Source organism: Somniosus microcephalus, chromosome 25, assembly GCF_052327205.1.
Source record: "Somniosus microcephalus isolate GS21.2 chromosome 25, FLI_Smic_1.0, whole genome shotgun sequence".
Taxonomy (NCBI): Eukaryota; Metazoa; Chordata; class Chondrichthyes; order Squaliformes; family Somniosidae; genus Somniosus; species Somniosus microcephalus.
In genome coordinates, this window is record NC_141011.1 from 54,496,766 (window position 1) to 54,523,839 (window position 27,074).

At 48.6% G+C, this 27,074-nt stretch overlaps 1 protein-coding gene across 3 annotated transcripts in view; it reads right to left on the reverse strand.

The window, feature by feature from the left end:
* LOC147100903 (uncharacterized) overlaps positions 1–27,074 on the reverse strand; it is a 64,543-nt gene that overhangs the window by 25,957 nt on the left and 11,512 nt on the right. For all 3 annotated transcript variants that reach the window (XM_085967492.1, XM_085967494.1, XM_085967495.1), the window contains exons 4-7: positions 17,143–17,288; positions 9,718–9,897; positions 6,575–6,694; positions 498–584 (exon numbers count right to left, since the gene is read on the reverse strand). In XM_085967492.1, coding sequence (XP_085823618.1) covers positions 498–584; positions 6,575–6,694; positions 9,718–9,897; positions 17,143–17,288 — 533 coding nt within the window. The remainder of the gene's footprint in view (positions 1–497; positions 585–6,574; positions 6,695–9,717; positions 9,898–17,142; positions 17,289–27,074) is intronic.

Here is a 27,074-nt window from a genome sequence, read left to right on the forward strand (position 1 = left end):
ATTTATTAATTCTTTAAATGGCAGCCATTGCTTCTTTACCATTATACCTTTTAATGTAGTTTTCCAATCTACCTTAGCCACCTCGCCCCCTTATAACTACGTAGTTCGCTTTGTTTAGATTTAAGACCTTAGTTTCGGATTTAACTAAATCACTTTCAAACTCAATATAAAATTCTATTATATTATGGTCACTCTTCCCTAAAGGCCCCTTTACTACAAGGTTATTAATTAACCCTTTCTCGTTGTACAATACTAGAAACAGCACACTTCTGAGTTGCTTTCAACAAATTATCCTGCTTCTTATATCAATCTCTCCATTAAATACAAATTAGATTTTTTTTCCTTTATCAGTTTGTTAGAAACTATGAAACTTCCCCTCTCGGATCCACCATCCTGGAGCTGTGCTGGTGTGCGAAATTCAGGGGCTTCCTCCCACTTGTCTGCAACCTGAATCAAATCCTACGCAGATATAGAAAACCCTCTATTAAACTACTCACCAGATGGAGTAAATATGCCAGATAGGCCACTTCTGGTAGATTCTGTGCCATGAATATCCACACACAAATCTTCTTTTCCTGTAGGATCTGTAAGAATGAAAGAATCCGGCAATATTTCAAACAATCCTGAGAGGGACTGTCATTAAGAGGGTAACTGCTGTCTCTCAGAGAGAGTGAAGGCCTGATTATGGTAGAAGCTCAGAACAACCTGGGTGATTACCGTAGAGGTGGTTCCTGGGATGAGGGAATACAGTTATGCGGAGAGACTGGAGAAGCTGGGGTTGTTCTCCTTGGAGCAGAGAAGGCTAAGAGAAGATTCGATAGAGGTGTTTAAAATCATGAAGGGTTTAGATAGAGTAAATAAAGAGAAACTGTTTCCAATGGCTGAAGGGTCGATAACCAGAGGGCACAGATTTAAGGTGATTGGCAAAAGAACCAGCGGCGACATGAAGAAACACTTTTTTACGCAGTGAGTGGCTGGGATTTGGAATGCACTGCCTGATCGGGAGGTGGATACAGATTCAATAGTAGCCTTCAAAAGTGAATTCGATAAATACTTGAAGGAGAAAAAGTTGCAGGGATATGGGGAAAGAGCGGGGGAAGGGGACTGACTGGATTGCTCTTCGAAAGAGCCGGTGCAGGCTCGATGGGCCGAATGGCCTCCTTCTGTGCTGCACTATTCTATGATAGATGGCAATATTCAACATGATGGTCAGTCATTTCAGCAGCTCTGCTTTTGAACTGTGCAACCAGCCTCTATTGAAGCTGCTCTATGAAGGCTTCAAAAATAGAGCCACTGTCAAAGACTGCAAGAGACTCACCGTCCACTGCCATGTGGACAACGGTGAGTGGGACATTCGTTGCATTCAGGAATTTCAGAAGACCATGCTTCTTTGGCCAGAACAAACATATTTGATTATTTCTGAGGATGGAAATGGAATCCAGCTGCAGTTTGCCCCCAAGTAGGGCCACTTTTACAAAGTGCTGCTCCCAGCAGAGAGCCGCGCTCACTGGCTGCAAATAACAGAAGATCACCAGCACACGGTCCATGATTTTCTGACCGTTAATTTTGATGGACTGCCGATTCCTGAAATGTGTGGCCAGCAGGCAGGTAGCATTGTCCATAAGATGGGCCCTTTGGTATCAACACCATTCAACTGTCTGCATCTCTGCCATTGTATCAAAGATCACAATATTATGTTTGGATTTTTACTCACCGGTAACACCAAGTTAATTTTACTGGGATCACGTGTAAAGTCCTGACTGAAATCACTTTCTTGTAGGGACATCAATTCTGACTCCCATACTGCCAGTTTTGCATTCGAATGATCCACAATGAGCAGCAGGTAATTACTGCTCTTTGGTAATACCCTCTGCCTAGGAGAAGCCATTCCATTGACAGAATGGGACCGATACTCAATGTTTACCTTCGCACAGTCTGCAGCAGCCAGACTTACTTTTCATCCATGGTATTATCAAATTTCTCAATTCTATATTGGTCTGTTTATCAGTTACTGGCATGCTTAGATTTTTACTGTCCCATTACAGTCCAGTCTTGCTATACTTACTGTCAATGTCAGGAGTTACTGTGTTTATTTCTGTTAAGCACAACAACAACTTGTATTTATACAGCGCCTTTAATGTAGAAAAATGTCCCAAGGTGCTTCACAGGAGCGATTATCAAACAAAATTTGACACCGAGCCACATAAGGAGATATTAGCGCAAATGACCAAAATCTTAGTCAAAGAGGTCGGTTCTAAGGATCGTCTTAAAGGAGGAGAGAGAGGCGGAGAGGTTTAGGGAGGGAATTCCAGAGCTTAGGGCCCAGGCAGCTGAAGGCACGGCCGCCAATGGTGGAGCGATTAAAATCGGGGATGCACAACAGGCCAGAATTGGAGGAGCGCAGAGGTTTTGAAGGGCTGTAGGGGATTAGAGAGATAGGGAGGGGGTGAGGGGCCATGGAGGGATTTGAAAAACAAGGAGGAGAATTTTAAAATCGAAGCCTTGCTTAATTGGGAGCCAATGTAGGTCAGCGAGCACAGGGGTGATAGCTGAATGGGACTTGGTGCGAGTTAGGACACGGGCAGCAGAGTTTTGGACAGTAGTTAAATTACCCAAGTCTTGAAAAAAATGTCTGATCTAAGAGGCAAAAGTTCCATAAACAGAGAAAAGAAAAATGACAGTTAATTTTTTCATGGTCTTGACTGAAGGATAAATGTTGGTCAGGACACCAGGAGAAAGCCCCTACTGTTCTCCAAATAGAGCCGTGGGTTGAAATGGAATTGGATGAATTTACACTCTGTCTCATCCTACATAAATCCAGCTCAATTCACCCCAAATAAACCCAGGCTCATTCAACGGGTTCGCAATCTATTCCACTAAAAGTAAATCAAGTCCCAGTCACTCAAATGGGCTTTCAATCTTCTTCACTCCCAGTAAACCCAGCTTCATTAATTTCAATAAAAAACAAGAAACTGCTAATGCTGGAAATCTGAAGCGAAACAGGAAATGCTGGAAACAGACGGTGTATATATGGAGAGAAGAGAGAGGTCAACGTTTCAAGCTGAGCCTTTCTTCAGAAGGTTTACAAGTTTACAACCTGCCATTTTATATAAACCTGGTCAATTAATTTTGAAGGTCTTGCACCAAGTCCCGTTCACCCCTCACGCTCGCTGACCTACATTGGCTCCCGGTTAAGCTGCGCCTCGATTTCAAAATTCTCATCCTCGTTTTCAAATCCCTCCGTGGCCTCGCCCCTCCCTCTCTCTCTAATCTCCTTCAGCCCCACAACCCTCCCCAGATATCTGCGCTCCTCTAATTCTGCTCTCTTGAGTATCCCTGATTATAATCGCTCCACCATTGGCGGCCGTGCCTTCTGTTGCCGAGGCCCTAAGCTCTGGAATTCCCTCCCTAAACCTCTCCGCCTCGCTACCTCTCTTTCCTTCTTTAAGACGCTCCTTAAAACCTACCTCTTTGACCAAGCTTCTGGTCACCTGCCCTAATTTCTTATGTGGCTCAGTGTCAAATTTTTTGTCTTATAATACTCCTGTGCAGCGTCTTGGGGCGTTTTACTACGCTAAAGGCGCTATATAAATACAAGTTGTTGTTGCGGTATGATCTGTTTTCCTCACAGTTTGACAATGATATAATTTTAGCAACTATTCACGTTAAGTGAAAGTGAAACAAACGGCATTCAGTTAAACTAAAAATAGTGGAAAAAGAGGAATTGAACCAGCGGCCTGTTGTCAGCACTGAGAATGAAGTGCAAGGCTATACACTTGAGCACAAACACCAAGCAATTGAAATCAGCACTGGTGAAGGAAGCATTTTTCCAGGGCCATTATCATCATCGAGTATTCCCAGTTCAGATGTAACATGGTCAGTTTCAGAATGAGGATCCTTGCATTCTGCCCCAATAATACGTTTGAAGACCAACCTCGGACGGATATCCCCAATTTCACCGGTGCAACATTTCCATTTGCTACACCGGCCCTAAGTGGGAGCGCTCCCATATCTACAGGAATTCCAGTATTTTATAGGGAAATGCACTGTGTAAAACTGCAGGGAAAACAGTAAAAACAAAATCATCACACAGCAGGAAATGTGAAAGAAAAAGGGGTGTTGTGGTGTCTCGTGAAGGGATTGAGTAGACGAGGCCCAGATACCCTAGAGTTTAGAAGAATGAGAGGTGATCTCATTGAAACATGTAAAATTCTTACAGGGCTTGACAGGGTAGATGCAGGAAGGATGTTTCCCCTGGCTGGGGAGTCTGGAACCAGGGGTCACAGACTCAGAATAAGGGGTCGGCCATTTAGGACCGAGATGAGGAGAAACTTCTTCACTCAGAGGGCGGTGAATCTTTGGAATTCTCTACCCCAGAGGGCTGTGGAGGCTCAGTCATTGAAACATAGAAGATAGGAGCAGGAGTAGGCCATTCGGCCCCTCGAACCTGTTCCGCCATTTAATGAGATCATGGCTGACCATCCAAATTCAGTACCCGGTCCCTGCTTTCTCCCCATATCCCTTGATCCCTTTAGCCTTAAGAAATATATCTAACTGAGTATATTCAAGGCTGAGATCGATAGATTTTTGGACTCTAGGGGAGTCAAGGGGAGACAGAAAAGTGGAGTTGGGGTCAAGATCAGATCAGCCATGATCTTATTGAATGGCAGAGCAGGCTCGAGAGGCCGAATGGCCTATTCCTGCTCCTAATTTTTATGTTCTTATGCTATTAGAAATTCATTAACAGGTTGCATCATTATTTTTAAACTGGCTACATTACAGCTCATGGAGATGTTGCCAGGCAACATTAATCATTTTCAGTACATGGGATCCATTGCAGGTAAAAAAAAATAGACCAACTCTCAACTAGGTGGGTTTCTATGCTCGGGAAGCCTTGTTATTGTTTCCCGGGCTTTCTTGGTGTATTTTCAGTCTTGTGGTCACATGGAGAAAGAACACAAGAGAACCATCTGACACCCAATATAAGGATGCAGTTTAATACCTTGAAACTATGTTATTTGAATTCCTGTAGTGTATAAGATGGATCCAAACAGTTCTCCTTCATTGTTCAGAACTCCTAGACATGCAACATGATGGGTTTCCTCCAGCCCATGGGCAAGGTCCAGGGTCAAGCTGTGAGGTGGGTTTGTGGCAAAAACGGGAAAGTGGTTCCAAGAAGTAAAGGAGCTGCCCTACACTGACCTGTCGCTGGGCACCCTTACAGGTGAGTCAGCCTCAGGGCAGAGCACTTTGTCAAAGCAGCCCCCACACTGACCTGTCGCTGGGCACCCTTACAGGTGAGTCAGCCTCAGGGCAGAGCACTTTGTCAAAGCAGCCCCCACACTGACCTGTCGCTGGGCACCCTTACAGGTGAGTCAGCCTCAGGGCAGAGCACTTTGTCAAAGCAGCCCCCACATTGACCTGTCGCTGGGCACCCTTACAGGTGAGTCAGCCTCAGGGCAGAGCACTTTGTCAAAGCAGCCCCCACATGAGGACCTGGGACTGACTGGATTGCTCTACAGAGAGCCGGCATGGACTCGATGGGCCGAATGGCCTCCTTCTGTGCCATAATGACTCTATGAGTAAGCAGCACTGGCGAACAGCATGACAGAAAAGGCCCTGGGTAGGTCCTTCTACCACACTGAAGGCAATCATCTGTCATATAGCTGATGAAGAGACTCTGAGACTTGCGATGACAGCTGCTTCAAGGCATTACTTGGAGGCTGTGAGAGTATAGTATCATCATAGGTCATGAGAGCGTGTGCTTATATACCCAGGTGCCTACCTGGATTGGATTGTAGAGAAGCAAGCCCCTGCTGCGAGAGCTCTGTACACCCAATTGGTGGATTCACCATTCAATAGGATACGGTGTGTGTGGGGTCAGAGGAATACTGGCAATGTGATGTGTTTTATGCTGAGTTGTTCTGGTCACCATGCCAAACGTGAGAAGCTCTCAGTATCAGCTTTCCATCTAGTGAGATGTCAAACCATGTTTGCCAGCTGTCTAACAACCAACTTAGCGGGAGGTAGGCAGGGTCTCTGGGTTCGAAGTGGCTCCAAAATGGCACAGCTCGCAATGGATATTTGGAACCAACACAACCTTCCATGGCATATTTGGTAATTTTATGCCAGAGCCTGGCATCTCCGCAGTACTCCAGTGCACTGTTACTGATGGACCAGCCAGCCTGGTCCATCCTGGAGTTAAGACCAGTCGCTGGGGCTGGGATTCTTCCCACTTAGCCCCAGAGAGCCCTGCAGCCAAAGCCGCAATGGGTTCGAGCTGGACAAACAAGAGGAAAATTTCCCGCTGCCCGTACCGACGCATGGTTTTAGCTATTAACCTTCAGCAGTTATCCTGCGCACACTTAGATGGTCCCCAAGCCTTGGAGCTTCCAACCTGCACCTACCTTTTCTGGACTTGGGTAAGTGAGATGCGTCCCTAGAGGGAGCAAGCGTGCAATCCGGGGGCCAAGCAGAAATGCTACAATAGCTTGACTAAGAAATTCCTAAATCTGGTGCTGGGTTTCTGCACAAGTGAGACACAAGCTGACAAAAACAAATCTGCAATACTTACAGCGGCGATGCCAATGGCGGCTTTTAAGCATGCCCAGAAGATGCCCACTCCCAGGATGACACTATGCAGCAACGAAATCTGATACATTCCTGAGGTCAAGACAAGTACACACAGGCAGAGCTGTGGAAGAGAAGTGACATTGATTAGCAAGATTACACTGGCTTACCTTTCAGTAAAGGAACCTGCAACTGAGGATTGTTCTGCGGAATTTATTTTCAGTTTGGGTGCGCATCGGGCGGGGGATGGGCGGAACGACGGCACCAGCGAGAGGCCCCAGTCATTTTCATGGGGCGCGCCTCATTAGAATACTCGGGTGAGAAGCCAACCCCAATGGAGAGCTGGCGGGCATCTCGCCGACTGGAGAGGGAGCGGGAAATCCATCGGCTCCTCCGTGGAGTCGAGCCAGTGGCTGGACCTTGGCAGGGTGGGGGGGAGGGAGGAGTATTCATGTTCCTTTTTAACTGGATGTCAGGAGTGGGTCTCCTGTCACAAATTCAACTTCTGTTGTGAATTTGCAAATTTAAAAAGCAAATTTGCAAAATGGCTAAAGTGGGACTTCCGAAGCAGACTATCGCTGGGAATTTGCTCAGGAATTCTCGCACTCCGCTGCCGTAACTGGCGCAGGTCCGGCGGAAACCCTCCATGCGCGTAAATGGGGTTTTCGCCGAGCATCCGCCGGAGATACGGCGGCGGGGCAGGAAAATCGCCCCCATCTTTTTTCAAAAGCTCCAGCTCTCTTGGTCTATTCTGGCAACCATCATTCTTCCTGTTAGAATTTTGAAAGCCCAAAGCTGTGGGAAATGAATCCACCCAGGAGCAGCATCGCGAGAGCTCTTGGCCGGTGAAATCCAAAGAGCCAAATAAAACCAGCCGAGCCAGAATAAAAGCAGCTGGCAGCAGAGGAGAGCAGCAGGCTTGAAGCACTGGTATCGAGAGAGAGCTCAGAGCCAGCATCGCACGGGAGCGCAGGCAGATCTGAAGCATTGAAAGTGTCGAGCCTAGAAAATTCACAGCTGGTATTATTGGAAGGGCTTGGCCAGATTACAGCAGCAACAAAACGCTCAGTTATAGAGTGCCTTCAACGTAGATACATTTCTCAAGGCGTTTCACCAAGGATGAATCAGATGAAGATGGGAGCTGAATCAAAGAAGGAGATAATCATAGAATCATAGAAATTTAAGGCACAGAAGGAGGCCATTCGGCCCATCGGGTCTGTGCCAGCCAAAAAAGAGCTCTCCAGCCTAATCCCACTTTCCAGCTCTTGGTCCGTAGCCCTGTAGGTTATGGCACTTCACGTACATATCCAAGTGCTTTTTAAACGTGATGAGGGTTTCTGCCTCTACCACCCTTTCAGGCAGTGAGTTCCAGACCCCCACCATAACTAGGAGGGGAAACCAGGGAGGTGGGTTTAATGAATGTCTTAAAGGTCTTGACTTATGAGGAAAGGTTGAGTAGGTTGGGCCTCTACTCATTGGAATTCAGAAGAATGAGAGGCGATCTTATCGAAACATATAAGATTGTGAGGGGGCTTGATCGGGTGGATGCGGGGAGGATGTTTCCACTAATGGGTGAGACTAGAACTAGGGGACATAATCTTAGAATAAGGGGCTGCCGTTTCAAAACTGAGATGAGGAGAAACTTCTTCACTCAGAGGGTAGTGAATCTATGGAATTCGCTACCTCAGAGAGCTGTGGAAGCTGCGACATTAAATAAATTTAAAACGGAGATAGACAGTTTCCTAGCTGATAAGGGAATTAGGGGTTACGGGGAGCGGGCAGGGAAGTGGACGTGAGTCTAGGTTCGGATCAGCCATGGTCCTATTGAATGGCGGAGCAGGCCCGAGGGGCCGTATGGCCTACTCCTGCTCCTACTTCTTATGTTCTTATCTTATGTAAAGGAGAGGGAGGATGAGAGGCGGAGGTGCTTAGAGAGGGAATTCCGAGAACGCGGGCTCCCAAACAACTGAAGGCACGGCCGCCAATGGTGTGTTGAAATGGGGGGCGGGGGGAACTGCACAGTAGGCCAAAGTCGTAGGAACAGAGAATTCCTGGAGTGGGTGGAGGGCTGGAGGTGGTTACAGAGACAGGGATGGGTGTGGCCATAAAAGGGATTTAAACACAAGGATGAGTATTTAATATTACAGAAATTGGGGGGCTGGGAACCAATAGAATGAGGACAGGGGTGATGGGTGTGTGGGATTTGTTGCATAAGATGCGGGGCAGCAGAGTTTAGATGAGCTGAAGTTTACGGAGGGTGGAGGAGGGGAGGCCGGCCAGGAGATGATTGGAATAGTCAAACCTGGAGGTGTTAGTTGGAGTCTCCTGCTCCTAGTGGCACATAAGGCAACCCATTTCTCCCACGGCCATCCGTCCAGAGCAAAATATTTTACGCTGATCAGTGTGTCATCTTGTCTTACATCCATGTGGTTTTCCACAGGTGATGTTTGTAACAGACTCGTCTTGCCTCAGGGTTGTTTCTGTAATAAAGGCATTTTAAGGCGGACAAGCCATTAGCCTTGGCTCCTACCTTTCCGCGTCTGCCTTGGGTAGCCCAGCGTAGCTCTCAGGGTCGTAGGAGCACGCAAGCCTTCCCATCATGTCACAGTACAGCCCCTGGGAAAGGGAGTCTGGAGGTGAAAACTGCACGGATGGGGTTTGCTGCAGCCGGGCGTCGTTATAGAGGTGGAGGCACGTAGTCGCTGTACTGGAGAGGATATGGGGTTTGAAGTCAGCTTGGGTTAAATAGGACGCCAAGGTTCTGAACAGTCTGGTCCAATGGGGCCGAGGACGGGGTTGGAATCAGTGGCTGGGGCACGGAGTCTGTGATTGGGGGGTGGCCAGAGATGACGGCTTCAGTCTTCCCAAAATTTAACTGGAGGATATTGCGGCTGATCCAAGGCTGGATGTTGGACAAGCAGTCTGCCAACACGGAGGCAGCGGAGGGGCCAAGAGGGTTGGTGGAAAGGTAGAGACTGGGACAGTGAGTGAGAGAGAATCACAGATACAGACTAGGACGGAGCACACTTTGATCATTTACGGGAATGCTCAAAGTGGGCTTATAAAATACAAAAAAAATCAAATCATCTTGCTCCGGAAAAATTATCTGGGCTAAGTCATATAAACGGTGTTAACTTTTTCAGTTACCTGAGCTTGGAGATCAAAGGTCACCATAGAAAAGCAAAGGTTCAATATGAAGTACTGTGACTGAGAACTTTCGAAGGCTCCACCCACTCTGAAGGCCATCAGGCTGGGACTCTTGGCCAGGTAAATGATACTTATCGTCAAAAGAAAAACCCCAAACGCCGCAATACACCCAAATCGTATCTGAGAGAAAATGTACAAAATGAGCAAAGTGAGTATTACACAGTGATGAGCAACTTCCCGGCCCAGATGAACGGTTGAATTTGCTGCTACATTGCAGTAATCTACTTCCAGCCCACCTCGGCTAACTGCCTGTGGCCCTCGACAGGCCGGCTGCTACACGTGTCTCTGGAGCCTAAGGTCGCTAATCCTTCAGGACTGTCCGGGAGTCTCCAGGAATTGAAGATTAATCTCCTGGACACTTCTGGGAGAAACCCAGGAAAAAATTAATAGAAAGAAAGAAAGCCTTGCATTTATAGAATAGACAAAGAATGGTTACAGCACAGGAGGAGGCCATTCGGCCCATTGAGCCCATGCCAGCTCTCTGCAAGAGCACCTCAGCTAGTCCCACTCCCCCGCCCTTTCCCCGTAGCCCTGCAATTTTTTTTCCTTCAGGCGCTTATCCAACTCCCCTTTGAAAGCTGTGATTCAATCTGCCTCCACCACCCTTTCAGGCAGTGCATTCCAGATCCTAACCACTCGCTGCGTAAAACAGTTTTCCCTCGTGTCGCCTTTGGTTCTTCTGCCAATCACCTTGAATCTGTGTCCTCTGGTTCTCGATCCAATGGGAGCAGTTTCTCTCTGTCTAGACGCCTCATGATTTTGAACACCCCTATCAAATCTTCTCTGCTCCAAGGAGAACAACCCCAGCTTCTCCAGTCTATCCACGTAACTGAAGTCCCTCATCCCTGGAACCATTCTCGTAAATCCTTTCTGCACCCTCTCTAAGGCCTTCACATCCTTCCTAAAGTGCGGTGCCCAGAATTGGACACAATACTCCAGTTGAGGCCAAACCAGTGTTTTATACAGGTTCATCATAACTCCCTTGCTTTTGTACTCTATACCTCTATTTATAAAGCCCAGAATCCCATAAGCTTTTTTATCCGCTTTCTCAACCTGCCCTGCCACCGTCAATGATTTGTGCACACATACCCCTAGGTCTCTCTGTTCATGCACCCCCTTTAGGATTGTACCATTTAGTTTATATTTCCTCTCCTTGTTCATCCTACCAAAATGTATCAATTCGCACTTTTCTGCATTAAATTTCATCTGCCACGTGTCCGCCCATTTCACCAGCCTGTCTATGTCTTCCTGAAGTCTATCACTCTCCTCCTCACTGTTCACTATATTTCCAAGTTTTGTGTCATCTGCAAATTGCCTTTCAGGACATCCCAAAGCGCTTAACAGCCAATGAAGTACTTTTTGAAGTGGAGTCACTGTTGTAATGTAGGAAATGCGGCAACCAATTTGCACACAGCAAGCTCCCACAAACAGCAATGTGATAATGACCAGATAATCTGTTTTTGTTATGTTGGTTGAGGGATAAATATTGGCCAGGACACCGGGAAGAACTCCCCCTGCTCTTCTTCGAAATAGTGCCATGGGATCTTATACGTCCACCTGAGAGAGCAGACGGGGCCTCGGTTTAATGTCTCATCTGAAAGCGTGGGGGGGTCATGTGATGAAACCTCCAGTAATATGTTCAACCAAAGTTGGCCGACTGTACTGAAGCCCAATTCACAATCCACCAGCATCGCTGGATCTGATATTTGGGAGAGTGAAAGGTTCGAGAGATTAACTCTGTTTTAAAAAATATTGGAGACGGGATACCAGTCGTGGCTCAGTTCTCACTTCTCGCCTCTGAGTCAGAAGGTTGTGGGTTCAACTCCCGCTCCAGAGACTTGAGTACAAAAATCTAGGCTGGCACTGCACTGTCAGAGGTGCCGTCTTTCGGATGAGACATTAAACTGAGGCCCGGTCTGCTCTCTCAGGTGGATGTAATATATATAAATGATCTAGACGAGGGAACTAGATGTAATATCTCCAAGTTTGCAGATGACACAAAGCTGGGTGGGCGTGTGTGCTGTGAGGAGGATGCAGAGAAACTCCAGTATGATTTGGACAGGTTGGGTGATTGGGCAGAAGCATGGCAAATGCAGTATAATGTGGATAAATGCGAGGTTATCCACTTTGGTGGCAAAAACAGGAAGACAGATTATTATCTCAACGGCAATAGAGTGGGAAAAGGGGAAGTGCAACGAGACCTGGGTGTCCTTGTGCACCAGTCGCTGAAGGTAAGCATGCAGGTGCAGCAGGCAGTTAAGAAGGCAAATGGTATGTTGGCCTTCATAGCGAGAGGGTTCGAGTACAGGAGCAAGGATGTCGTGCTGCAGTTGTACAGGGCCTTGGTGAGACCACACCTTGAGTATTGTGTGCAGTTTTGGTCACCTTATCTGAGGATGTTCTTGCCATGGAGAGAGTCCAGCAAAGATTCACCAGACTGATACCAGGGATGGCAGGAATGACGTATGAGGAGAGGTTGGATCGATTGGGCTTATTCGCTAAAGTTTAGAAGAATGAGAGGGGATCTCATTGAAACTTATAAAATTCTAACAGGACTAGACAGACTAGATGCAGGATGTTCCCGACCTAGATGCAGGATGTTCCCGACCTAGATGCAGGATGTTCCTGATGGTCGGGGAGTCCAGAACCAGGGGACACAGTCTAAGGATAAGGGGTAAGCCATTTAGGACTGAGATGAGGAGGAATTTCTTTACCCAGAGAGTGGTGAACCTGTGGAATTCTCTACTACAGAAGGCAGTTGAGGTCAATTCATTAAATATATTCAAGAAGGAGTTGGATATATTTCTTAAGGCTAAAGGGATCAAGGGATATGGGGAGAAGGCAGGGACAGGGTACTGAGTTTGGATGATCAGCCATGATCTCATTGAATGGCGGAGCAGGCTCGAGGGGCCGAATGGCCGACTCCTGCTCCTATCTTCTATGTTTCTATGTTTCTAAAGGATCCCATGGCACTATTTCGAAGAAGAGCAGGGGTGTTATCCCCGGTGTTATGGCCAACATTATCCCTCGGCCCAGGTACCAACACTCCAGTTCAGCCTCTAATTCTAAACAGTGGCAATTGTAAGACCCGCTGGTTACCGTGGTGACCAGAAACTTCCTGCTGTTAGATCGGTGATGAGAGAGAGAACATGTGCACTTCAAAACACGCTGATTAAAATTAATGCGCTGGTGAGGGGAAAAAGCTGACTGGGACTGAACCACGCCTGAAAGTAAAGTATCCCAGGCAACTGTTCCACAATTTTTGCCTTTCCATCTGCAACAATCATTCTATATTTGGTAACTTTCGCCACGCTAAATCACAATTATATGTTATATGTGTTGATGCCCATGGGTTGTTGATCCAATCGTATCTTCACGCTCTTCCCTTGAAGCGCAGTGTGAAATAGCGAAGGATTTGCAGGCTGATTAACAGTCCGACAGGGTGGCGTATTTATTGTTTTCGTATCTTCACGTAGTAGACCAGAGCCGCAGGGAAACATTCAAAAAATACTGGGGGGCGGGGGGCGGCATTTCCGCCAGTACTTAGTCCCAGTACACACTGTATACCGGTTTCACGCAGTGTGTTAGGGGCCACTGAGGTAGAACTGGTGGGTGTCTGACATCACCCTGCCAGTCTGTTTCTTCCAATGTCAACATCACAGGAGGGAGGCGAGTGCAAGACGCCCTGCTTTGTTCTGCTCCGATTCCACAAATCTTGCGCTATAAGCGGCTCAGGAATTTCCAGCCCCAAACAAAAATGATAGATGGTGCACACTGCAGCCACGGTGCGCCGGTGGTGGATGGAGTGAATGTTTAAGGTGTCCAAGATTTTGCTGCAACAGAATTAAGTGCGTTCAGCCCTGATCATCCCCTTTCCCATCAATACATACCTAGAAATTAAATAAATTGTTGATGGGTGGTGGGGATAACAACAGGATGGTATTGAAAACGCTGAAGATTGCAATTTGATAATTGCATAAAACGCACAAGCTGTTCAGTACACTTGTGAAATACTCTGCCTATTTAGGGAAGGATGTTGTGCAAGTGGCAGCATTGGGAAGCAGCGCTGTTAACAGCAGTTTGCACTGTTCAAGTTAAAAGTGAAAATGTTCTGTAGTTTTGTGTCTTGACATTAGTAATGTCTTCGACATCACCTCCTAAACCCGCGGCCTCTACCACCTAGAAGAACAAGGCCAGCAGGTGCATGGGACCACCATCACCTGCAAGTTCCCCTCCAAGTCACACACCATCCTGACTTAGAAATATATCGCCGTTCCTTCATCGTCGCTGGGTCAAAATCCTGGATCTCCCTCCCTAGCAGCACTGTGGGGGCACCTTCACCACACGGACTGCAGCGGTTCAAGAAGGCTGCTCACCACCATCTTCTCAAGGGCAATTAGGGATGGGCAATAAATGCTGGCCTTGCCAGCGACGCCCACATCCCATGAATTAATCTTTTTAAACTCTTGAATCTTTGGAGCAAAATTCTATTTTATTGTACGTCTACATTTTTAAGCCACTTCCTCACAGCTTATTCAATATCTACACCGCCCAACCCCCCACCAACCCCTCCAACCCAGCCATCAGCCCTCTGTCTAAGAGGGCCAAACCAATCTTTTTTTTTTAACCCCTTTTTCTCCAGGGATCCAAGCCGCTCCCCTTCCCTGGATCCCACTCCCCCCCCAGTGAGTTCACTTGTACCCATCCCGTATACCTCATTTTACTTGGCATAAAACCCTCCAATTGAGGTGCTGCAAACACTGACAAGCACTGTACAGAGGTGCATGGCTGCACCCAGGCTCTCCAATGGGCGGATGAGACCTCCCCGGAGACCAACACAGCCTTTTTGAACATTGCACAGGAGTACACAAGCAGGGATGTCGTCAGGAGGACCAGGCTGCAGTGGCACAAACCTTTCAATGATCACAGTAGATCAGGAAACGTTGCTGCAAAGCCACACTCAACCTCATCCTGCTGTTCCACTCATCACATCCCCATCACTCTGCCTCCCCTACCCTACTCCTACACATCCTTACTCACACCAACTTACCTTGCACCTCCACCTGTAGGATAGAGTGTACCTGTAGGATTTAGTAAACATTATTAAGATTCTATAATCATTATTAGATAACTATAATACAGGAAACTCTTTTTTTATCTGGGACCGGCGTGGTGCCGGTTTATCAAAAAGTCCGGATTACAGAGAGGTATAGTTAAAAGGTACGAGAGCTCCGTACACAGCAACAAATCCAGGCTTCCCTGTTGCTTAGCAACAGGTGCAGGAACCCCGGCCACAGACCAAGCATCCCTGTTGCTTAGCAACAAATGCAGGAACCCCAATTACACAGCCACAGGTCCAGGAACAGCCACTAATATGGAGTAAAACTTACCTGAAGCTACTCCTGAATTTTGCCGGTTAACAGAGATTTCCGGTTATTTAGGTGCCGGTAAATCGAGAGTGAAATTGTATGTTAAAAACCTAAAAAGCCTGTATATAATGGCAAATGGCTAAGAAGTAAAGCATGATGGTAAAACCGAACATCCCTTATCGGTGAAGTTTCAGACCAGGTTAGATAATGGGCTTTGTGAAAGGCAAAAGACTTTGTCGTCATTCATGGGAAGTCTGGCTATGTAAAGGTTTTCAGAGAAAAGCTGACAGCAGAAAAAGGGAGGAAATCATAGACCGTACTTGTGAAGGTCAGAATGGGGAGATAGCCCAAACAGCTGCAAGTTGCTCTGTATTTTTGAAAGGGAAAAAAAGGTATAAAGCAACAGCTATTGAACACTGAAAGCAGCGCGAAACCAGAGGATGAGAAGCTTCAGTCAACAGAACACAGCAAGAGTTAAAGAGTTACTCGGAAGGAACGGCGGGGCTCAATGAACAGACTGCGACTATCTTCTTGTACTGGATATTTAATGCTCAATAAACCTGTTTTACTGATACACAATATACCTGGACCCAGAGTGGTTTGTGTAGTCACGGACAAATTGTTATAAAGAGCTTTTGAAAGCTACACACCCATCCCTCTCTATCTACATTATCACTTCCCCATCTCACTAGCCACCCCTCACACTCACCCTCATCCTAGTCCAATCATTCCAACTAACAACACACAAGGGTAGGCACTTGGGTGTTTTAGCCAATGTTCATGTAAAGTTTCTGTTAATGTGCTGTCAAACAGTGAAACCTTTATTTTCAACACTTTGCATTCTTGGACAGATTTGTGTGCACCTTTGGAAGTGGCTTAGGTGAGTTGCAGTGAATGTTGAGACATAATGATACCCCCCGCAATGGTGATGAGCATGAAAGGAATGGCTTGGGCATTGTAAGGATGCTTTATGGTGTTGGTGTAGGGTGGTGCCAACCTGGTGCATCATGTGGCAGCCAGGGTGTACAGCGTCAAGTGAAGTAAATCTGGCCATGGTGAAGTCATCCCTGGCCTCCCGGGCAGCAATGTGGTCGGGTGCTGATGCCCTCTGTCCTGTGCAGCATCAGTTGATTGTGGAGAAGGTTGGTGTTGTTGTTGGTCATGCTGGTGTGCCTGGTGCTGCTGGTGTTGGGGCTGATCGTGGTGGGATTCTGAGGACCAAGGTGAGATAGTTTCAAGGGCACCGATGCTGATGGAATAGATGGCAGGTGAACTTGAGATGACAGAAGCGATCTGTCAATGGTGAGAGAGGTTGTTCAAATGAGGTGACACTGGATAGAGAGTTTGCTCCAAACACTTGCAACCTGCATAAAGCTCAATCTGTCTTCCAAATGCAGTAAGCAACAGCTTCTGAGCTTGGAAAATGAACAGCTGTGAGATGGGAGGTTTTATAGCACATTTGCAGCTGTCAAGTAAAGAGATGATTCCATGGCCATACAATTCCCGACCTGCTTACCTGACGAGATCCCCGAGCAGCGTGGACCCCATGGGCAACTTCATAAAATGGTAAGGTGAGCTCAAAATACATTTTAATTACCTCAATTGCCACCCCCGCCGCTGCGTGTTGGATCTGTTCAGCGCTGACAGACCCGACATCTGGGAAAGTCGCATGGCGGCGGGTTACATAAGAATTAGGAGCAGGAGTCGGCCATTCGAGCCTGCTCCACCATTCAATAAGATCATGGCTGATCTTCTACCTCATCTCCACTTTCCTGCACTATCCCCATATCCCTTGAACGACTGAGCCTCCACAGCCCTCTGGGGTAGAGAATTCCAAAGATTCAGCACCAATTCCAAAGGTTCCTGACCCGTGATCAAAAAAATATTTCCCATCCGACCCGCTCACCCCATGAAAAATTCCTCCCAATGATTTAATTACTCAAAAGGAGAGGCACTCAGTAGATGACACAATATAGAGCTTGCATGTGGCACCCACCTTGAGTGATTCTCTTTCGTTTGACGTCGCTGCAACAAAGTTCACCACAGATCGCAGCAGCACAATCGAAATGGAGAAAATAAATGCGATTAGTTCCTGGCGATTCTCCTGGAAAATCCCACGGATCACGTAGTAAAAGCAGAACACTAGGGAGAGAGAAGCAGGGAGGGCAGTGCGTTAGTACTGGAGGAATCAGTACGTTAAGGAACAGGCTTCTATTACTGGTCCACTGGTCTCTAAATACACCGGCGGACAACAGCTGCTTTCCTTACCAACCACAGTAACAGGTCCTCTACACTGGGGAGACCAAACGCAGGTCGCGCGACCGCTTTGCGGAGCTCCTCCATTCAGTCCACAAGCGTGACCTGGAGCTTCCGGTCGCCTGTCACTTTAATTCTCCGCCCCACTCTGACCTCTCTGACCACAGCCTCCTACACTGTTCCAACAAAGCTCAACGTAAGCTCGAGGAACAGTACCTCATTTTTTGATTAGGCACTTTACAGCCTTCTGGACACAACACAAGAGTTCAACAATTTCAAATCATAACCTCGGCCTCCATTTTTTCAAACAGCAGCTGTTGCTGATGATTCTGTTGTTCCCATTTACCTCCTAGACCCATCTTTTGTTTCTTAACTTGTCCCATTAGCATCCCCTTTTGCTTTGTACTATCATCCCTTTTATATTATTTAATCTCTCCTGCCTTCTACCATATCACAGACCTTCCCTTTGTTCTTTCCTCCCCTCCTGCCTTTCCCTGCCCCTGCACTTCCTTAAAAATCTGTTACATCTCTAACTTGTTCCAGTTCTGACGAAGGGTCATCGACCTGAAACGTTAACTCTGTTTCTCTCTCCACAGATGCTGCCTGACCTGCTGAGTATTTCCAGCATTTTCTGTTTTTATTTCAGGTTTCCAGCATCTGCAGTATTTTGCTTTTGTTGTAAGAACATAAGAAATAGGAGCAGGAGTCGGCCATTCGGCCCCTCGAGCCTGCCCCGCCATTCGGCCCCTCGAGCCTGCCCCGCCATTCGGCCCCTCGAGCCTGCCCTGCCATTCGGCCCCTCGAGCCTGCCCCGCCATTCGGCCCCTCGAGCCTGCCCTGCCATTCGGCCCCTCGAGCCTGCCCCGCCATTCGGCCCCTCGAGCCTGCTCCGCCATTTGGCCCCTCGAGCCTGCCCTGCCATTCGGCCCCTCGAGCCTGCCCCGCCATTTGGCCCCTTGAGCCTGCCCTGCCATTCGGCCCCTCGAGCCTGCCCTGCCATTCGGCCCCTCGAGCCTGCCCTGCCATTCGGCCCCTCGAGCCTGCCCCGCCATTCGGCCCCTCGAGCCTGCCCTGCCATTCGGCCCCTCGAGCCTGCCCCGCCATTCGGCCCCTCGAGCCTGCCCCGCCATTCGGCCCCTCGAGCCTGCCCCGCCATTTGGCCCCTCAAGCCTGCCCCGCCATTTGGCCCCTCAAGCCTGCTCGCCACACGGCCCCTCGAGCCTGCCCTGCCATTCAATAAGATCATGGCTGATCATCTACCTCAACTCCACTTTCCTGCACCATCCCCATATCCCTTGATTCCCTTCATATCCAAAAATCTATCGCTCTCTGTCTTGAATATACTCAATGACTGAGCCTCCTCAGCCCTCTGGGGTAGAGAATTCCAAAGATTCACCACCCTCTGAGTGAAGAAATTTCTCGTCATCTCAGTCCTAAATGGCCGACCCCTTATTCTGAGGCTGTGACCCCTGGTTCTCGACTCCCCAGCCAGGGGAAACATCCTCCCTGCATCTACCCTGTCAAGCCCTGTAAGAATTTTGTATGTTTCAATGAGATCACCTCTCATTCTTCTAAACTCTAGAGAATATAGGCCTAGTCTACTCAATCTCTCCTCATAGGACAATCCCCCCATCCCAGGAACCAGTCTGGTGAACCTTCGTTGCACTCCCTCTATGGCAAGTATATCCTTCCTTAGGTAAGGAGACCAAAACTGTACACAATACTCACGTGTGGTCTCACCAGGGCCCTATATAAGACATCTTTACTGTTATACTCAAATCCTCTTGTAGTAAAGGCCAACATACCATTTGCTTTCTTAATTGCTTGCTGTACTTGCATGTTAACTTTCAGTGATTCGTGTACAAGGACACCCAGGTCCCTCTGAACACCAACATTTCCCAATCTCTCACCATTTAACAAATACTCTGCTTTTCTATTTTTCCTACCAAAGTGGATAACTTCACATTTCTCCACATTATATTCCACTTCTCAAGTTCTTGCCCACTCACTTAGCCTGCCTATATCCTCTTGAAGCCTCCTTGAATCCTCCTCACAACTTACATTCCCACCTGGCTTTGTATCATCAGCAAACTTGGATATATTACATTTGGTCCCCTCATCCAAATCATTGACATAGATTGTGAATCGCTGAGGCTCAAGCACTGATCCTTGCGGTACCCCACTAGTTGGCCTGATAAGTGGCAGGTAACATTCGCACCACAGAAGTGCCAGGCAATGACTATCTCCAACAAGCGAGAGTCTAACCACCTCCCCATGACATTCAACAGCATTACCATCGCCAAATCCCCCACCATCAACATCCTGGGGGGTCACCATTGACCAGAAACTTAACTGGACCAGCCACATAAATGCTGTGGCAACAAGAGCAGGTCAGAGGCTGGGTATTCTGCGGTGAGTGTCTCACCTCCTGACTCCCCAAAGCCTTTCCACCATCTACAAGGCACAAGTAAGGAGTGTGATGGAATACTCTCCACTTGCCTGGATGAGTGCAGCTCCAACAACACTCAAGAAGCTCAACACCATTCAGGACAAAGCAGTCCGCTTGATTGGCATCACATCCACCACCTTAAACATTCACTCCCTCCACCACCGGCGTACCGTGGCTGCAGTGTGTTCCCTCTACAAGATGCACTGCAGCAACTCGCCAAGGCTTCTTCGGCAGCACCTCCCAAACCCGCGACCTCTTCCACCTAGGACAAGAGCAGCAGGCGCATGGGAACACCACCACCTCCAAGTCCCCCTCCAAGTCACACACCATCCTGACTTAGAAGTATATAGCCAATCCTTCATTGTCGCTGGGTCAAAAGCCTGGAACTCCCTACCTAACAGCACTGTGGGAGTACCTTCACCACACGGACTGCAGCGGTTCAAGAAGGTGGCTCACCACCACCACTTGCCAGTGACGCCCAGATCCCATGAACGAATAAAAAAAAAGTTACAGCCTGCCAACCCGAAAATTACCCATTTATTCCTACTCTCTGTTTTCTGTCCATTAACCAATCCTCGACCCATGCTGGTATATTACCCCCAATCCCATGAGCCCTAATTTTGTTTAATAACCTCTTGTGTGGCACCTTATCGAATGCCTTCTGAAGATACACCACATTCACTGGTTCCCCCTTATCTTTTCTGCTAGTTACAACCTCAAAAAACTCTAACAGATTCATCAAACACAATTTCCCTTTCATAAATCCGTGTTGACTCTGCCCAATCATATTATTATTTTCGAAGTGCCCTGTTACCACGTCCTTAATAATAGGTTCTCGCATTTCCCCTACTACTGATATCAGGCTAACTGGTCTGTAGTTCCCGGTTTTCTCCCTCCTTCCTTTCTTAAATAGTGCGGTTACATTTGCCACCTTCCAATCCACGGGAACCGTTCTAGAATCTATGGAATTTGGGAAGATGACACCAATGCATCCACTATCTCTATAGCCACCTCTTTCAAAACTCTAGGGTGTAGGACGTCAGGTCCAGGGGATTTATCGGCTTTCAGTCTCATTCATTTCTCCAGTACTATTTTTTTTAGTAATACTAATTTATTTCAGTTCTTCATTCTCGCTTGGTTCTCCACTATTTCTGGGAGGTTTTTTGTGTCTTCTTCCGTGAAGACAGACACAGAGGGCTGGATTTTACCAGTCCTGAGGAGGTGGGTATGGAGGCGGGACTGCCGGGAAAGTGGCAGAATTTACATAGAAACATAGAAGATAGGAGCAGGAGTAGGCCATTCGGCCCTTCGAGCCTGCTCCGCCATTCAACGAGATCATGGCTGATCATCCAAACCCCTGCAACCGGTCCCTACACCGACAGCCACCCCACCCAAGCCCCATCCCCGCAACCCCGTAACCCCACGTATTTAATCCCCCCTAACACTAAGGGCCAATTTTTTATCATGGCCAATCAACCTAACCCGCACATCTTTGGACGATGTGGCGGAATGGGCTGGACGGGCCGTGTGGCGGAGCGGGCTCGAGGGGCCGTGTGGCGGAGCGGGCTGGACGGGCCGTGTGGCGGAGCGGGCTCGAGGGGCCGTGTGGCGGAGCGGGCTGGAGGGGCCGTGTGGCGGGCTCGAGGGGCCGTGTGGCGGAGCGGGCTCGAGGGGCCGTGTGGCGGAGCGGGCTCGAGAGGCCGTGTGGCGGAGCGGGCTCGAGGGGCCGTGTGGCGGAGCGGGCTCGAGGGGCCGTGTGGCGGAGCGGGCTCGAGGGGCCGTGTGGCGGAGCGGGCTCGAGGGGCCGTGTGGCGGAGCGGGCTCGAGGGGCCGTGTGGCGGAGCGGGCTCGAGGGGCCGTGTGGCGGAGCGGGCTCGAGGGGCCGTGTGGCGGAGCGGGCTCGAGGGGCTGTGTGGCGGAGCGGGCTCGAGGGGCCGTGTGGCGGAGCGGGCTCGAGGGGCCGAATGGCAGGTGCCCTCTTGCCAGGAGGCGGGAAGCCGTCCTGCCCCAGATCCCGTCTCCTTGGAGGCGGGAAGGGATTAAAGTCTATTAACTGCCTCTTAACAGGTAGTTAACAGGCAGAAAATAGGATTATCCCCATTTTTTGTCCTGATGTGTGGGCTTCCCGGCCTGGGGGAATCCCGCCAGGGTGTAGGAGGTGAATAGGAGGTCTGCGGGGGTCGGAGGAGTCTGAAAGTGCGATGTAGAGGTGAGTGATGGGTGCAAGTGTGGAGTGGTAAGAATGTGAGGTGAGTGTAAAATGTTAGAAAATGTTAACTTACCTTTGTTTCTACCTACAGCCTTCAGCTGCTGTGGAGCCGGAGTTCCCGACATCTCCATTGTAGAGATCACAGACTGGCTGTTGCATCCTCAGATCCAACAACCAGCTGATTTCTGCAAAGTAGAAAAGTTTGATGAGTCCTGAACACATGTTCCAATGGTGGCTGATCTTATTGAGTAGATTGGGCCTATAGTCTCAGAGTTTAGAAGAATGAGAGGTGATCTCATTGAAACATATAAGATTCTGAAGGGGATTGACAGGGTAAATACTGAGAGGTTGTTTCCCCCTGGCTGGAGAGTCTAGAACTAGGGGGCATAGTCTCAGAATAAGAGGTCGGCCATTTAAGACTGAGCTGAGGTATTTCTTCACTCAGAGGGTTGTGACTCTTTGGAACTCTCTACCTCAAAGGGCTGTGGATGCTGAATCGTTGAGTATATTCAAGACGGAGCTCGATAGATTTTTGGACTCTGGGAGAATCAAGGGATATGGGGATTGGGGGGGGGGAAAATGGAGTTGATGTAGAAGTTCAGCCATGATCTTATTGAATGGCGGAGCGGGCTCGAGGGGCCGTGTGGCGGAGCGGGCTCGAGGGGCCGTGTGGCGGGGCGGGCTGGAGGGGCCGTGTGGCGGGGCGGGCTGGAGGGGCCGTGTGGCGGGGCGGGCTGGAGGGGCCGTGTGGCGGGGCGGGCTGGAGGGGCCGTGTGGCGGGGCGGGCTGGAGGGGCCGTGTGGCGGGGCGGGCTGGAGGGGCCGTGTGGCGGGGCGGGCTGGAGGGGCCGTGTGGCGGGGCGGGCTGGAGGGGCCGTGTGGCGGGGCGGGCTGGAGGGGCCGTGTGGCGGGGCGGGCTGGAGGGGCCGTGTGGCGGGGCGGGCTGGAGGGGCCGTGTGGCGGGGCGGGCTGGAGGGGCCGTGTGGCGGGGCGGGCTGGAGGGGCCGTGTGGCGGGGCGGGCTGGAGGGGCCGTGTGGCGGGGCGGGCTGGAGGGGCCGTGTGGCGGGGCGGGCTGGAGGGGCCGTGTGGCGGGGCGGGCTGGAGGGGCCGTGTGGCGGGGCGGGCTGGAGGGGCCGTGTGGCGGGGCGGGCTGGAGGGGCCGTGTGGCGGGGCGGGCTGGAGGGGCCGTGTGGCGGGGCGGGCTGGAGGGGCCGTGTGGCGGGGCGGGCTGGAGGGGCCGTGTGGCGGGGCGGGCTGGAGGGGCCGTGTGGCGGAGCGGGCTCGAGGGGCCGTGTGGCGGAGCGGGCTCGAGGGGCCGAATGGCTGACTCCTGCTCCTAATTCTGATGGTCTTGTGTTCTTGGAACTGGGCCTCTTCACATACAGTAGGTATCGTTGATTCCCCATCTGTGTGGGTATTGATGAGGGCAGTGTTTATATTGTGCCCCATAGCAAAGTGTGTCCCATTCACTGGCAAGTGTTAACAGTAGGCCATGCAGCACCTGCCCCAGGAGACTACATGGATTTGTAAACATACAGTGAAGAGGCATTCAGGAAAGTAAACTTGTCCCTTGGCCTTTGAATGGATGTTGCTGTTTAGAAACTCTGGCTGAAACAACTGTGGCTGCAGAAAATCTTTCTGTAAAGATGACAATTTTGTAATTCTTAAAACAATTCTCAATGTACAAATCAAACAAATTTGCTGGTTGTTAATATTAGGAAACTCAATGAGACATACCTAAATTTTGGTATCATAAACAAGTAAACAACCAGCAAGTATAAACACGTTAAATCACTTCTAAAGTAAAAACGTAGATGAGACTTAAATAAAGTGCAAATTTATTAAATGAGGAATATACAATCACAATCTCCCACAATCAAATAACCTCCCAGAGATGTCGGGGAACATAGGGTCTGATGAAAGGGAGGAACCGAATGAAATCAGTATTTGTAGGGAAATGGTGTTAGGGAAATTGATGGGATTGAAGGCCAATAAATCCCCAGGGCCAGATAATCTACATCCTAGGGTACTTAAGGAAGTGGCCCTAGAAATAGTGGATGCATTGCTGGTCATCTTCCAAAATTCTATAGACTCTGGAACAATGTTACCCCACTATTTAAAAAAGGTGGTAAAGAGAAAACGGGGAATTATAGACCGGTAAGCCTGACATCGGTAGTGGGGAAAATGCTAGAGTCCATTATAAAAGATGTAATAGCAGAGCACTTGGAAAACAGCGACAGGATCGGACAAAGTCAACATAGATTTATAAAAGGTAAATCATGCTTGACTAATCTACTGGAATTTTTTGAGGATGTAACTGGTAGAATAGATAAGGGAGAACCAGTGGATGTGGTGTATTTGGACTTTCAGAAGGCTTTCGATAAGGTCCCGCATAAGAGATTAGCGTGTAAAGTTAAAGCACATGGGATTGGGCGTAGGGTACTGACTTGGATAGAGAACTGGTTGGCAGACAGGAAGCAAAGAGTTGGAATAAACGGGTCTTTTTCCGAGTGGCAGGCAGTGACCAGTGGGGTACTGCAGGGATCGGTACTAGGACCCCAGCTATTCACAATATATATTAATGATTTAGACAAGGGAACTAGATGTAATATCTCCAAGTTTGCAGACGACACAAAGCTGGATGGGCATGTGTGCTGTGAGGAGGATGCAGAGAAACTACAGTATGATTTGGACAGGTTGGGTGATTGGGCAGATGCATGGCAGATGCAGTATAATGTGGATAAATGCGAGGTTATCCACTTTGGTGGCAAAAACAGGAAGGCAGATTATCTGAACGGCAATAGATTGGGAAAAGGGGAAGTGCAACGAGACCTGGGTGTCCTTGTGTACCAGTCGCTGAAGGTAAGCATGCAGGTGCAGCAGGCGGTTAAGAAGGCAAATGGTATGTTGGCCTTCATAGCGAGAGGATTTGAGTACTGGAGCAAAGATATCTTGCTGCAGTTGTACAGGGCCTTGGTGAGACCACATCTTGAGTATTGTGTGCAGTTTTGGTCGCCTTATCTGAGGAAGGATGTTCTTGCCATGGAGGGAGTGCAGCGAACATTCACCAGACTGATACCTGGGTTGGCAGGAATGATGTATGAAGAGAGATTGGGTCGATTACGCTTATATTTGTTAGAGTTTAGAAGAATGAGAGGGGGTCTCATTCAATCTTGTAAAATTCTAACAGGACTGGACAGACTAGATGCAGGAAGGATGTTCCCGATGGCGGGGGAGTCCAGAACCAGGGGTCATAGGCTAAGGATAAGGGGTAGGCCATTTAGGACAGAGATGAGGAGGAATTTCTTCACCCAGAGAGTGGTGAACCTTTGGAATTCTCTACCACAGAAGGCAGTTGAGGTCAATTCATTAAATATATTCAAGAAGTAGTTAGATATATTTCTTAAGGCTAAAGGGATCAAGGGATATGGGGAGAAAGCAGGGACAGGGTACTGAATTTGGATGATCAACCATGATCTCATTAAATGGCAGAGCAGGCTCGAGGGGCCGAATAGCCTACTCCTGCTCCTATCTTCTATGTTTCTATGTTTCTATTGCCTGAGGAAATGTGAAATGTCTGCAGTTAATTTCTTCACATCCTCTTTTATTATAAACATCAATTTAAAATAAAAGCTGATATCTTACAGTTAACCATAAGTTCCCTTTTTCTGAAAACCCTCACCGTTTTAAGCTTAAAGAACCTGGGCCCAGTATCTCATCCTCTTCCCACTCCGGAGACTTGAGCACAAAATCTAGGCTGACGCTCCCAGTGCCAGCACTGAGGGAGTGCTGCACTGTTGGAGGTGCCGTCTTTTGGATGAGAAGTTAAACCTAGGCCCCGTCTGCTCTCTCAGGTGGGTGTAAAAGATCCCCTGGCACAATATCGAAGAAGAGCAGGGGAGTTATCCCCGGTGTCCTGGGGCCAATATTTATCCCTCAATCAACATAATAAAAACAGATTATCTGGTCATTATCACATTGCTGTTTGTGGGAGCTTGCTGTGCGCAAATTGGCTGCTGCATTTCCTACATCACAACAGTGACCACACTTCAAATGTACATCATTGGCTGTAAAGCGGTTTGGGACGTCCGGTGGTCGTGAAAGGCGCTATAGAAATACAAGTCTTTCTTTCTTTCTTCCCCACTCTGAGGGAACACAAAGGGGAGATGCCGAAAAACTACAGCAGGTCAGATATAAAACTTTTTCTCATTCCTGATAAGGTTTGATATTGGAAAGTTTAAACTACAACCGTACTATTCTGAAAATTAATCCCATGTCTTTAAATAGTTTAGGACAGTCCTATGATGCAAATTTGGCTCTCAGCCTATTAGCTTGTGAGTTCAGATTCCAGCCACTCGGGTTCTGGCTCACTTGGAAACTGACCAATAGTTTCCAAGCAGGCTCCCTGGTAGAACACAGACTAGCATATTGATCGTCTCTGAGGAAGGAGAGGCTCGTCAGACACCCCAGTGTACGTCTCCAACAGAAGCTCTGTCCCCTACATACATGTAGGCTTTCTGTGTTATATTCATTGAGTAATACCTCAGCCTGGTGCATAAATCAAGAGTCAATTGCGACTTGGAACAACTACTTCCATTTTTGGCTACACATTCTGAATCACAATACCCTTCAAAATGTTGGAGAAAGCAAGTCAAAAATCTAAATTTCCCACACGTGCCCCTGACCTCTCCCGGGGAACTGAATTTGACACCATCGGAGCTCACATCCCCCTTCAAAATTTTCAAAATCCACACCAAAATTGCACTTTTGTGCACTTTGGGGTCATCTTCACTCTCTAATACAACTGACGGCTGTAGCTACAGCTCAAAGTGGGAGAAGTTCACGAGTCACTGCACTCCCATTGCAACGACTTTTCATATGTCATACGCGAGACCAGTGGGTTTTAGTTTTCACAGAAAAACAAACTGAATTGCAGAATGTGATCCCGAGTAAAAATCATCCCATGTGATTACACAACGCCCAGATCTAGGAATCACTGCTGGTGATATTAACT